Consider the following 14,830-nt stretch of genomic DNA (forward strand, 5'->3'; position numbering starts at 1 on the left):
GCTTGAGAAGCTAAGAGGTGATGGGTTTTTCATTTCTCTCTCTCCCTCCGTGCCTCCCTCCCTCCCTCTCTCGCTCCCCCTTCGTTTTCCTCTCTTTCCTTCTTTTTCCTTTCTTTTTGTCCCTCTTCCTCCCTCCCTCTCTCCCTTTCACCCCTGAATTTATGTAGATTTATTAAATGAGAAAATAACTTCAGAGTGGAAGGAACCCCAAAGGAATACCCTTAAAACTTTTCTCCTATTTTTATGTTTTTTAGATTGTTTCCCTGGTATTGGGAGAAAAGAATAAGACCCTGTAAAAGGGAAAAGTCATTCAGTTAAACCTACTGTGAATTGTCTATTTAAGGTGTAAGCAAACCACAGGAGACAGCCCCTTAAGAGTCAGGTCTCGGAGAACTGGAGGGATGGGTTAGAGAGTAGTAACTCATTCTGTAGAGGACCCACCACCTCTAACTCCAGCTTCAGGGAATTTGATACCCTCTGCTGACTTCTGTGAACACCAGCAACCACATACATGTGTGCATACACATACACTTAAAAAACAAGTTAGATAAATTCTGACATTGTTAAATCTGCAAAACATTTGACTTTTTTTTTTTTTAAACCGCGAGAGGGTCTCACATAGCCCAGGCTGGCCTTGAATTCTGGTCTGGGTTCTTGTACTGGGACTGAACCTAGAGCTTCCTGAGTGTGGAGCAGGGCTACCTTGCTAGTAAATGACTCCATTTCCAGTCCTTCCTCGGCTTTGATACTTGGTGCTGATAACTTGTTTCACCACCAAACTTCTATATCCTGGGCCTCCAGGACACAGCAAAACTGGACCAGAATAAATAAGTCACTCTTTTGAGGCTTACAGGATGTTAAAAATTTAATACCAGGCAGAGTAGATCAAATTAATATTTTAATACGATTAAGGGATATACTATAGAGATCTGCAATTGAAGGTATTATCTTACTCAAAGATGTCGAAGACTCCAAATGTAGCCTTCACCGTCTGAGTATCCTGGGGTTCTCTAGAGGAACAAAACCGACACACACACACACACAAGATTTATAAAGTTTAGCATACACAGCTGTTGTCTAGCTAGTTCAGCAGTGGCTGTCTTCCAACAGAAAGGCCAAGAATCTGATAGTTGTTCAGTCCATGTTCAGTCCACAGGGCTGGATGTCTCAGCAGGTCTTTATTAAATGTTAGAGTCCGGAAGAAACAGGTTCTAATACCATTAATTGCTGCCTCAGCAGCAGGATAGATGAGCTTGCCAGTGAGAGTGAGGGCAAGGAAGCAAAACCATAAAAGGCTTCCTTCTGTGTCATTTTAGGTACACTGTCACCAGAAGGTGTGGCCCACATTTAGGGTTAATTTTTTTATTTTTTAAAGATAGTGTTTCTATGTGTAGTAACCTTGGCTTCCTGGAACCTAATTTGTAGACCAGGCTGGCCTTGAACTCAAGAGATCCACCTGCCCCTGCCTTCCAAGTGCTGGGATCAAAGGAGTGCAACACCACTCCGGGGCTTTTATGGTGGGTCTTCTGATCATAAAAGATCCAGATTTAGGGTGAGTCTTCTTATTTCACAGGATTCAATCAAGAAAGTCCTTCACGAGTGTGCCCAGATGCTTGGGTTTTAGTTGATTCTTGAAGTAAAGTTGACAAATAAGATTAGCTATCACAGTGTGTGTGTGTGTTGTGTGCTTTGTTATGTTTTTTTCCCCTTTTGATAAAGTTCCAGTCCAGCTAGTGCTACAAAGTGAGACCCTGCTTAAATAATTAATAAATGAAGGAAGGAAGGGAGGGAGGGAGGGAGAAATAAATTAAGAAAGAAAAAGAAAAAATGATTTTCTGAGTCAGATAAGCCAACTCCAGAGCGACTGGTCTAGTTTGTGAATACTAGTTCTGAATCCTCAGATGTGTGTATATAATTAGAAGTAACAGCAGGAATCAGGAAAGTAAAAAGAACTATGGAGGTTGCAGAACCATAGTGTTATAGAAAGGACAGCAGATCACAAATGCTATGCAAGGAAAGACAATTGGAGACAGCCCCTGTGGGGCGGGGCTTTTACTCTGGGAGAGAGAGGCAAGGCAAGGCAGAGGAGGGGGAGAGGGAGGAAGACTAGAGCATAAGGGTGACTGAAAAATTATAACATGTATACATGTGAAGATACATTTTATGAAGTTATTCCAATTGCAGTGATAACACTCCCTTCAAGAGACAGAAACTAATACAAACTCCAGTCCTAAGCATAAAAATCTTCTCTTCAAGTTGTTGGCCAAGAAGTCCAAAAGACTGCCCTCAAAATATAGTTGTCCTTGGTTGCCTCCCAGACATTGAAGGTAAAACCCTATTGCTGAAGACACCACACACTTTAGACACAGAACTTGGAGAAATCAAAGTAAAACTAACCTGGAAGTCTCTCTTCCCTGAGGACTCTCACAGGATCCAAAAAATGTAAAAATCTAATTTTTCTTTGCAAGTGGATGTCAATTGGAGACAGCTTCCTGGTTAGGGATGGGAGCTCGTATCAATTTCCCCTGCAAGCACCGGGACTCTGTTGGCTTGAACCTGTGTAGACCCTATGCATGCTGTCACATGCATCCTAAAGTGCATCAATCCTGTTGGATCTGAGAGACAACAATTCCTTGATGTCATCCATCCCCTCTGGCTCTTACAGTCCTTTGGCCTCTTCTTCCACACAGTCTCCTGAACCCTGAAGGGAGGGGCTTGATGCAGACAATCCATTTAGTACTGAATGTTCCAAAATCTCACTCTGCACATTCTACCTACTGCAAGAGGACACTTCTCTGATGTTGGCTGAGTAAGGCATTGATCTATGAGTATAAATGTCCGTAAGAGTAATTTAAATAGACACCATCTCCACTATGTGTTTGGCCTTTCATGATGTCCCTCTCCAGTGTTTAAAAAAAAAAAAAAAAAAGCAGCTTAGTTTTCATTATTTGTATGTATGTGTGGCCATGTTGGGGTATGTGCACTTGAATGCAGGTGCCCAGGGAGCTCAGGTGCCCTGTACCTGGAATTACAGGTAATTTTAAGCTGCCAGACATGAGTGCTGGAAATCAAATTCTGGTCCTGTGTAAGAGTAGTACATACTCTCGAACTGAGCAATCTTTCCAGCCCCTTTCTGCATTATTTTAAATGGCAACGTATATTCTTGTAAAGGCCATTCATGTAGTGAATTTTTTAAGTTTAAATATTAAAAATGTTTAAAATGACTAATGAGACAATAAGACTATGAGATAGTCTCTTGTAGTTCAAGCTGACCTGAAACGCCCTTTGTAGCTGAAGACTTATCTCTAAACGTTAGGTTATGGGCATACACCACCATACATGGTTTATACAGTGCTGGAGATCAAAACCAGGGTGTCATATGAACACCCTACCAATTGTGTTGTAGTTGTAAACTTTTAACTGCTGGTTTCTGCAGGAGGGGCCTAAAATGGCAGAGCACAAGAGCACCTTCACATTTCCAGGCTCTTCTTTTGTCTCCTAACTGAAGAGTTACTCTTTGGGAATACAGACATCTAGTTCCACAGACTCTGGCAATAGGAAGGATAAACAATTCTCAACTAACTTACTCACTACAAGAGATAGTGAGCTACTCCTCCCGCTTGTGTGTCCTGGACCCCTGCAGTCTACTTAATGGTGGTTATTCTAAGTTGCCTACTTGGGTATTTGGTGTACAATTATCTTCAAGGTGGTACTCTGATCAAGCCTTCAAAAGTTGTACTATTAAAAAGCTGTATTATTGCAATGTTAAGAGCAAAAGTCAAAGCCAAAAAAGAAAAAAAAAAAAAGTCAAGCAAAAGGCAGAGGAAGTGCTGTTTCACTCTCTCCATGAAATAGCAGTGCGGAGGAGTGAGGCGGACCAGCGGACATGGCCATCTTTGGCAAAATGCTCTGGCAGTTTCTTGGCCCCATAGAGATGAGAAATAAGGCTGAAGAGCTCTGAGTACCGAGTCACAGTGGGCAAGGTGTCTTCAAGAATCTCTATTCTGAGCTGCATACATGGCTCAGCTGGTCAAGTGCTTGCTCTAGTGTAAAGATCTGACATTGAACTTGAGAACCCATTTTTTAAAAAAGCTGGATATGATGGTATGTGCCTATAATCCCAGAACCAGGGAAGCAAAAATAGGCAGATCTCTGGTTCTCAGTGGTTAGTCATTTTTGCAACCTTCAGTGAGAGACCCTGTCTCAAAATAAGCAACAAAAGTTGTCTTTAGCCTCTAAGCACCAATACATATGTGCATACACACCTATATACACTTATGCAGCCACATGAACACATGCACACACACCTGTGCATTTATATGCACACACACAGATTCCTGTTTCCCCCCTCTACAGGGTCTCTCAGCAGAGGTCCCTGAAACAGTGGAGATGAAGGAATGAAAAGCATGGTTGGTTAGGAGGGCCTAAAGCTTTGGATTCCCCTATGATTAACCTTCAGAAAGCACATACAGGTGTTTTTAACTAAATCAGCTCCTGATCCATACATTCCAAGATATTGTCTTTGCTTTGTGGTAAAGTGGGACCCAGCCTAAACTGTAGCATAGGGCTCCATGTTGGCACATTACGTTTTATCAGTTGTAGGATAGTTCTAGGTACCTAGAACAAGCTTTACAGGCAGAAGAGAAAATGTAACTGTGTTTTGTGTAGGCTAAGGTACGTTGCTACCCCTCTCCTGGTGGTTATGCCTGGCATCACTAAGCTTCTACAAGATGGATGTTCTGTCTCTAGGGATGGCGCTATAGTGGAGTACAGCATAAACTCCTGCTGTTGGCAGACAAGTCACTGAAGTTAGACAACTAGCACAGATATGGTGAGTACAGCTCATGTTGACCCACAGGGTGGGACCAGGAAGCTCCCCTGGAGCAAGGGTGGGATTGAGGTATGTCAAACCCTGGAAATTTTCCTGAGACTAGCAGGAGTAGGATCAGTTCCCATCTGGCCTAGGCCTGTAATTCCTTATACAAATGAGGTATCCCCAGCATCCCGGCCTTAGCCAATGACTCATAATCACCCAGAAAGCCCCTACCTACCCTGCAAAAGTTTAAGTAGCTGTTGTCCACCTTCCCGGCCCACTTCTCCCCAAACAACCTGTCTCACTGAAGCTATTTTCCAAGAGTCTGTTCTCTTGGACTCACAGCTGCCTGAGGTCTCCTCCACTCCTGGCTCTCCCGCCCTGATCTGCACTATTGAAGCACATTGCCCCAGTAGCACCACAGCCTCCACCCCACCACCTAGGCATTCTGAGTCAGCTGTGTCCAGTGTGCAGTGACCATGATAAACCAATTTACAGTGCTTCTTTTGGTGGGTTCTTGATCAATGGCACAAAATATATAAGGTATTTACATGTTGTGTACGTTTCTGTAGACTTTCACACGTGCTTACTTTTCTTTTGAGACAGGATCTCATGTAGCACAAGTCCTGAACTGTTGGCCCTCTTGTGCGCACACCCTAGTGTTGGGGTCACAGGCACATGCTGTCATACACCCTCAGCTCTGTATCACTTTGCATGTCTCATATTAATATAAGGTCAGTTTATTTTTTATTTTCCCAATGTATATACATCAATAACCAGTTATAAAATCAGATTTCTATCAAGTCACACAAAACTACCATTAGCTTTAAGTATTTATTGAATTTCAGCCTCAGAATGGATAACAATGTTTCACTGTTACTGTTTCTAGCCAGTGTTTTCAGATGCTTCACATGATTTCTCAAAGCAACTTTTACGACGTATCAATTTTATATATGTTAAAATTGTACTTTCTCCAATTCTGTTTCGCAGTGTCAAGAGTTAAAAGTTCAAACATTGAAAATTTAGGATATTAGTACATTGGCTATCACAATATAGAAAAACAATTATATAATCTTAACCTGTTTAAATTTTCCTTACCATTTCCTATAGTGATAGACTGAATTTCAACCATAGAAATTTCTCATTAAAATGTTCAAGTATTTCCTATTTAAGCATATCTCAAGTTCTAAAACATTTTTGCTTAAATAATCTGTACTGAGCTACTTAAAAAATAATTGTGGCACTTTAGTAAGATATTAATCTACTGCCTATCTTAAATACCTCAGGTATAACCTAATCAATAGCAGATTACTGGAGAGAATAAAAAGTGTGGCTTTAAGGTGTGAGTCGTTTGGGGTCACGAGGAAACATTGAGGTCTGACGTACATTATGCAATCCTAAAAACAGCATCGTCACCCTTTCCAACCCTGTGGACAAGAAAATAACAGTTAATCCCCTTTTGAAAACCTGTCAATTTACCAGTCCAGTAGCTTTCTGGTAGAACATACTATTTTATAAAGTGAAACTCTACCTATTAAATAGTCTTTTTCCTCCTCCCCCAGACACAGACTATTCTCTGGTTCTAAACCTAACACCTCTAACATAACAGCAAAGTGGAATCATGGAGAACTTGCTCCTGTGCTCAGTGATTCATATACTAGCTGCACAGCTCATTTATGCTCAAGTACACATCACGATTTCTTTCTTTTTAAGAATCGTGTGTGTGTGTTGAACATCTTATTTCAGAAGCCCAAAATGTTCTAAAATCTGGAATTTTGGGAGCATCAGGCAACACTCAAGGATTCTCAATGGTAAAGTCTATGAATTTATTCCAAACGTCAAGAAATTTGAAATATGAACATGTCAGATAGAGGATCCTTAATCAGTACCACATTTTGCTGGCCCATCTACTCATGATGGATGCTTGGCTATATCCATGTCTCAGCCACTGTCAAAAATACCACTATGAAGTTGTATACGTAAGTATTTCTTTGATGTGCCATTCTAATTCTTTTGGGCACATACACAGATTTAGACTTTGGTCATATGGCAATTCTTTCTTTAGAGCATATACACAGAGGCAGATTGTTGGATCCTATGGTGGATGAATCTTTATCTTGTTGTCATGTGCAGGTGCACCTCACAGAGGAAGGACTGGTGCTGCAGAGCTGCTCAGGCGCTCACCAACCATCTGTGGCCTCTTGGAGAAATTCCTGTTCAGGTCTCTTGACCATTTGGAACTTTTTATTTATTGTGGATATTTATCTCTTATCAAATATATGAACTGCAAGTATTTGTTCCCATTATGTAGCTGTCTTTTACTCATATTTTAACTTGAGAAAATTATTTATTTACATAACTACACATCCGTATGTGTGCAGATGTGTTCAGGAGGCATCTGGTCTCTTGGATCTGAGGTTTTAGGTGATTGTGAGCTTTCTGGTGTGAGTGCTAGGAATTCAACTCCAGTTGTCTGAAAGATCAACAAGTACACTCAACCTCAGCCATCTCTCAAGCCCCCTTTATTTTCTTTCCAGCTTGCCCCCTACCCTCAAAATTGGTGCTGAGAATCAAATCTAGGGACTACACAGACAAGCTATATACTCCAATTGCCTTTCACCCATTTCAAGTAACGGGAGTCAAACATAGCTTTGTACACGCTAGGCAGATAACTACTTTTTGATACACAAAGTTTAAAATTCTTTCTAAGTTCAATTTGGCTATTAATTACCGTGCTGTGTGTGCCATAGGTACTGTATCTAAGAAACCATGGCCAAATCCAGTGTTCTGATGCTTTTGCTTTTTTTTCTTCTAAGTGTTAGGTTTCTCATTGAGGTGTTGGATCCATTTTGGGTTATTATTTTTATATGGGGTTAGGTAAGGATTTAACTTTATTCTTAACATGTAACTATCAATCCTGTTCTAATCACTGGGGGAAAAAAAACATTGCTCTATGACCTTTAAAAATTATTTTTAAATGTACATATATGTGTGTAAATACATGAGTTTATGTGCAGTGCTACATATGTCAGAAGCCTGCTGAGGCCAGAAGGTGGCATTAGGTCCCCTAAAACTGGAATTATAAATGGTTGTATTGTTATGTAGGTGTTGGAAACTGAACCCAGGTACTCTGCAAGAGCAGCAAGTGCTTGTAACCACTGAGCCATCTTTCCAGGCTCCTTTTATAGTCTTTAAATTTGTTTTTCACTTGAGTTTACGTAATTATTTATAAGTAATAGCAGTATTACCAATGCCACCACCAGCATGAGGAGGGGCTCCAAAGCGGAAGGAATCAATGTAAGCTTTGATTTTCTCCAAATCTAAAAAAGAAAACATATAACTTATCATCTTGGAGTAAAAAAAGAAGCTATTACTAAAATGAAGATGGGGAAACTTACTATGAGACATCTTTAAAATGTTCACAATGTGTTATTTTTATAATATACACTGTCAAAATATTTTAAATTACTTACCAATTCCATGGTGTAAAGCTCTCTCTGTAAGCAACTGAGGATCATGTATTCTTTGTGCTCCAGACAGTATTTCTTCTCCTCTCATGAACATATCGTAAGAGTTGGACTGTTTCTGCAGAAGAAAAATGAATGAGCCACCACCATTCTACTGTGTTATCACATCTGTCTCAGGATAAATATGTGGGGAGAAATGATGACCGAGTTAATTGAAAGCAGTGGTGGGTTTTATTTCACTTTATTGCCTGAAAAAATTAAAAAAAAAAAATACAAATTTTGGTCTGTTTTGATTGCAAATTACTAATAGATATTTAGTCGATTTAATAAAGCTCACTTAAGAAAAATTAAATTGAAAGTGAATTAACCTATGCGTAACCTGTTGCCTATCAGGTATTTGATAATATCAGTTTTAACCTTCCAATAAACAATGACTCTGATTCCCACATCACTTCAGTATTACCTGGAATTCGTTATAAATGCTAACCTCTAATCGCTGCCCGACCAATGATTAGAAATGCTAAGGTTAGCGTGCAGCCAACTCTATGTCAAAAAGCCCTCCTGTCTGGTGCTGCTGATGTACACTTGGGAGGCAGAGGCAGTCAGATCTGAGTTCCAGGCCAACCTAGCCTACATAGCAAGTTCCAGGACAATTTAGTGATAGATGGTAAGACCTTGTATTAAACAAAAGTGTAAAAATAAAACAAAACAAACCCCAAGCCCTGCAGATGGTTCATGAATACTAAGGGCTGGGAACCACTATAAAGCAAAAAGCTCTAAGACATCTGGAGTATTAACTCCTAAATATAATATAAACTTTGATTTTCTTCAAATCTATCAAATGAATAATTTATAGGCTGGAGAAATGGCTCAATGGTTAAGAGCACTGGCTGTTCTTCAGAGGACCCGGGTTCTATTCCCAGCACCTACATGGAAGCTTACAACTGTCTGTAAGGGGATCTGACTCCCTCACACAAATGCATATAAAATTAAATAAATTATATTAAAAAAAAACCCACCTCACAACTTACCACCTTAGTATTAAATTTAGAGATGTGAATTCCCAGTTCAAAGTAAAGAATGAGACTCTCACTGAAGTCCGAGTATCTAGTACTGTTTAGTAAGGAATGAGACTCGCTGAATTCCGAGTATCTAGTACTGTTTAGTAAGGAATGAGACTCTCACTGAAGTCTGAGTATCTAGTACTGTTTAGTAAGGAATGAGACTCTCACTGAAGTCCGAGTATCTAGTACTGTTTAGTAAGGAATGAGACTCTCACTGAAGTCTGAGTATCTAGTACTGTTTAGTAAGGAATGAGACTCGCTGAATTCCGAGTATCTAGTACTGTTTAGTAAGGAATGAGACTCTCACTGAAGTCCGAGTATCTAGTACTGTTTAGTAAGGAATGAGACTCGCTGAATTCCGAGTATCTAGTACTGTTTAGTAAGGAATGAGACTCTCACTGAATTCCGAGTATCTAGTACTGTTTAGTAAGGAATGAGACTCGCTGAATTCCGAGTATCTAGTACTGTTTAGTAAGGAATGAGACTCGCTGAATTCCGAGTATCTAGTACTGTTTAGTAAGGAATGAGACTCTCACTGAATTCCGAGTATCTAGTACTGTTTAGTAAGGAATGAGACTCTCGCTGAATTCCGAGTATCTAGTACTGTTTAGTAAGGAATGAGACTCGCTGAATTCCGAGTATCTAGTACTGTTTAGTAAGGAATGAGACTCGCTGAATTCCGAGTATCTAGTACTGTTTAGTAAGGAATGAGACTCTCACTGAATTCCGAGTATCTAGTACTGTTTAGTAAGGAATGAGACTCTCACTGAAGTCTGAGTATCTAGTACTGTTTAGTAAGGAATGAGACTCTCACTGAATTCCGAGTATCTAGTACTGTTTAGCATTTATAGCCCCATCCCAATAAATCCTTAGAAAAAAACGACCTAGGATATTAATTTAGGTTATCACAATTAATTTGTTACAACATTCAAATTTGGTTATTACAGAGTTCTTTCTTCCCCACAAATAGATGATTTAAGATCAAATTACTTACAGGATTTTTTGGATCAGGCATGGTATAGAAAGGTCTTACAGCCAATGGATATTTATCAAGAACATAAAAGTCTGTATCATACTATTAAAAGAAAGAAACTGTGTTAGATCTGTATTTTGTGGATATTTTGTAATATTAATCAGTATATTAACATAAAACCTCTGATTATTTTCCTAATAATTTAGTTTTCTGTTTAGATATATATGTAAAGAAAATTGGGCAATGTTTTTCAAGTGGAAACAACTGAAATAAGTATTGTCAAAGCATTTGACATTTTTTACTACCTCATAGGCTTAGTTAAAAGCAACTGCATCCCAGCTCTTCCTGGCGCCATATCCTTTGTTAAAGCTGGGGCTGTGAGAGAAGGTGAGAGTGCTGGAGTGCTGAGACAGCATGCTCAGGCGGGTCCTAACACTATAGGGCTTTGTGGAAAGCTTAACTATTTCAAGTGCAACCAGCAGGAGGAGCTCAAGGACTTTCTACATTTCATTAAATTATTGTCCTTTAAAAAAATACAATGGAGATAAGCTTTTCTCTCCTTTTAGTTTTAGAAAATAAAAGAGTGCACAGGTTAGACCTTTATAGCTCAGAGACCCTTCACCACTAATCTGATGTCCTTTAGAGACACTTCAGTATGGCTGTACAAATGTCACACAATGAATTCAAATGGTTGGTCTAAGAACAAAATGGTTGTTTAAGAACAAAAGTATAGTTCTCTTTACTAACTCTGGAGACACAGCGCTGCAGGGAGATGGCAAAATACATTCCTTTTCCTAAGCAACATTTCAGATTAAAGAAAAATCCAACACATGTATGAATCCTACCTTTTCCTTCACCAAACGACCCAACAGTTTTTCATTTGGTGTACTGAAAAAGAAACATGAAAGTAGTATTCGAGGGTGAAACAGAAAGTCTCTTAATTTTAAGATCTGTCTAAGTGTGTTGGATCCTCTTGAGCTGAGTTACACGGGCAGTTGTGAAGCAGCCTGATCTGAGTGCAGAGAACTAAACCCACCGTCTGTTTCCGAATGGGCAGTCAGAGCGCTTAAGCACTGAGCTCTCTCTCTAGGGCCCACTGAGTCACTACTTACAATACTTTTTACAATAGAAAGGCACCTTTCTATTTGAGGTTCTCAAAGGATAATGAATACACTGTCAGCTGTGTACCCTTCTTTTTTTTTTTTAAACAAGCATTTCAGGAAGCCACCTACAAGTGCACCTCCCCCAGCTACTTGGTGCACATACATACACACTGCTCCAATACTTAAAACCAGGCCGACTTTAGGATTCTGCTGATCCAGAAACAGGAGGCAAACACTTTCTAATTATGTAAAATAAAATCTAGTGGGTTAGCATTAGAAGGTCTTGCCATTAAATAGTCCTTTCCTATTACTCCACAAAGGTTTGTAATATGACAACCAGTATACCGAAGTCTTTAAATAAACAAGTAAATATGGGCTTAGAGTCAAGTATATTTTTTGAATAAAAATATTAAAAGCAACCACCTTCTGCTTCCACATATCTCTTATGTACGATTGGTCATGATAATTTAACTATTTTGACCAGGAATCTCTGAATAAAATGTATATCGACAGCAATTTTCTTTCTATTTTTACTATGCAGTTTATTCCTAAATAATCAGGAATATGAATTACGTTTAGGTAACAAAACATGGAATTATTGATAACCTATAGACATTAGTATTTTATGCCCGGTCCTGTATGAGGTGATTTAGAATGTTCTCTATCTTTTTATCATGGTGATTTTTAAAGTGAAGTAACATTATAAATGGTGGTGCACATCTTTAATCCCAGCACTTGGGAGGCAGAGGCAAGTGGATTTCTAAGTTCAAGGCCAGCCTTAGTAGTGAATTCCAGGACAGGCAAACAAAAACAGGAAAAATTCTCCCACATTCTTTCTTGTTCTACTGAAGTCCTTCATAAGGTAAGTTAGGCTTTAAGCCCTCTATGGCCCTTCCCTCCCCCTGCCTCTGTGTATGTGTGTGAGATAATTTTGTTTTTTTGAGACAGGGTCTCTTTTCATAACCTTGGCTGTCCTGGATCTCATTATACAGACCAAGCCCCTGCCCCGAGTGCTGGGATTAAAGGTGTACGCCACCATGCCTGGCCATAAAATATCTTTTGAAGATTCATTTACTTTTATTTTGTGTGTATGACTGTTTTGCCTGTATGTACATATGTGTACTACATGAATACCTGGTGTCCTGTAAGGCCATGGATGCCCTAGAAGAGGAACTACAGATAGTTGTAAGCCATCTGTACTGGGAACCAAACCTGGATCCTCTGAAGAGCAGCAGGAGCTCTTAACTGATGAGCTCCAGTCCTCTACCCCCTTATATATGTACTATATAATTTATGTATTATCTATGTTATATATAACATACACCATCTACCTATCTCTCTCTATGATGTATTTATTTGTTGTGTGTGCCTCTTTGCCTGCATGTGGTCTGCAAGAACGGCAAGTATTCTTATCCACTGAGCCACCATCCCAGATCTCCTTTTCATTCATTTTGAGGCAAGGTCTAAGGTGGTCAGGCTGGCGCACATCTTGTTCTGTGGTCCAGGCAAACTCTGAATTAGTAAACCTCTTGACTCCTGAGTACATGGGATTACTGGTCTATGCCACCAGGTTTGTCTTCCTACATTTGTCAAAGGGTTATAAATAGGGAAAAAAATCTGAAAAGTTATAGACAAAATTATTGAAGCATAGGCAAACAGTATTAAATGTAACATTTTAATTTTTATTATGTAAAAAAGTATTATGCAAAATGTCAATGTTACCAAGAGTTATCAGCTAGGTGAAATAAAGTATCAGAGACCAACCTTAGATCTTCCTCATCGTCCATTTCCACTCCTGCTTCTCTAAGCATCGCCAAAGCCTCACAATACTCCAGTCTTAAAGTTGGCTCCAGAAATTTGAATGGCTCACATGGGAACTGTTTACTCACTGTTTGAATTTCAGTCTGAAACCTGTGCGTTCAATGCTTTAGTTAATAAAATGTTAGTTAAATGTTTCTTCCACAAGAGGGCGCAATACATCATATACAGTATCAGTCTTTGAACCAGTGACAACTAAGAAAAGCATTATCAAATTGTTTAGAATTAACGTACTTAAAACATCTCAGTTTCATGCTTTTTTAAAAAAAGTTACAGTAGCATTAAAGGATTAAAATTTTTATTTACAATAACTACCAGTTAACACTGTTAGAAACACAGAATATCCATTTTGTGAAGCATTAAAAAACCCGACTTTCTAATCCTTAAACACTTCTTATCCATGAGAACACTAATGCAGGCCTGCCTTGTTCTACCATTCCTGCCATGCGTTCTAAGTTATTCAAAGAACACTACTTCCTTCCAATTGTGATATCCCTAAGGTCCAATGCCTACCCTGCACATAGTAGGACAAGAAAAACAAAGGTAACTGCAGAGACCTGCATTCCTGTTGTGAAGGCTGTCTTTTTTCTGAGACCCTGATTAGCCTCACGCTTGTGGTCTGCTACGCCACTCTCTCAAATGTGATTTAAAGGTGTAAGCCACCATACCTAGCTCACAGATATTTTAATAAGATGTAGAAAAGCATTTTTTTTTTTTTGCTAAAATATTTATGGATGAAATGACAGGAAACTTGCTTCAAATGGGGAAGGAAACGGGCATAACAAGAATTAGCTTTAGACTGGCAATACTAATTAAACATGTTTTAAAGCACAGGCTGGAGAGATGCCTCAGTGGTTAAAAGCATTCTTCTCTTGAAGAGGACCCGAGTGCAGTTCCTAGTACCCACACCAGGAGGCTTGTAGCCACCTGTAACTGTAGTGTCAGAGAAACTGACACCTTCTAGACTCTGAGGACACTGTACTCACAACATATACACATACCCCCCCATATGCATAATAAAAAGCAAAAACAGTCTTTACTCCCATATGGGATTCCAGGTGTGTGTCACACCTGGCACAGTCACTGACTTGGAAATGACTGCTGCTTTGACTGTTTGCCTCTACTCTCTGAGACTCCGCCGGGCCCACCCCAACAGTTGACAGGTTCCACCTGCATACTGTCCTGCATCATAAACACGAGTGGGATACATCACAAGCCTGACAGTCCAAATTACAAAGGAAAGACTAACAGCTTCCAAATGAGCTATAAACTTAATAGAAGGCTGCTTTTCAAATAGTTGCGCCTATGATCCCTCCTCAAACCAAAGAAACAAAACAAAAAACTGCCAATTGTTTTGAAATTAAGGCCATTTCAGGATATTAAATAATTTTAACCTTTCTTGAAGTCCTTTGAATATTTGCACCAAAGTGTCAGCAATCTCTTCTACAACTTCATGGTAATGATAATTAAAGGCCATTTCAATATCCAAACCAACAAATTCAGTCAGATGTCTATGGGTATTGGAGTCTTCGGCTCTGAACACTGTTAAGTTAACCAAAGAAAAACAGCACAATATTTTAAGTCTTGGGTAA

At 39.4% G+C, this 14,830-nt stretch overlaps 1 protein-coding gene across 1 annotated transcript in view; it reads right to left on the reverse strand.

Moving 5' to 3' along the window:
* Positions 1 to 5,633: 5,633 nt before the first annotated feature.
* Dars1 (aspartyl-tRNA synthetase 1) overlaps positions 5,634 to 14,830 on the reverse strand; it is a 51,943-nt gene continuing 42,746 nt past the window's right edge. Inside the window, exons 10-16 of the mRNA XM_034513037.2 lie at positions 14,633 to 14,780; positions 13,185 to 13,331; positions 11,163 to 11,205; positions 10,339 to 10,419; positions 8,287 to 8,398; positions 8,062 to 8,133; positions 5,634 to 6,240 (exon numbers count right to left, since the gene is read on the reverse strand). Coding sequence (XP_034368928.1) covers positions 6,149 to 6,240; positions 8,062 to 8,133; positions 8,287 to 8,398; positions 10,339 to 10,419; positions 11,163 to 11,205; positions 13,185 to 13,331; positions 14,633 to 14,780 — 695 coding nt within the window. The 3' untranslated portion in view covers positions 5,634 to 6,148. The remainder of the gene's footprint in view (positions 6,241 to 8,061; positions 8,134 to 8,286; positions 8,399 to 10,338; positions 10,420 to 11,162; positions 11,206 to 13,184; positions 13,332 to 14,632; positions 14,781 to 14,830) is intronic.

Source organism: Arvicanthis niloticus, chromosome 10, assembly GCF_011762505.2.
Source record: "Arvicanthis niloticus isolate mArvNil1 chromosome 10, mArvNil1.pat.X, whole genome shotgun sequence".
Lineage (NCBI taxonomy): Eukaryota > Metazoa > Chordata > Mammalia > Rodentia > Muridae > Arvicanthis > Arvicanthis niloticus.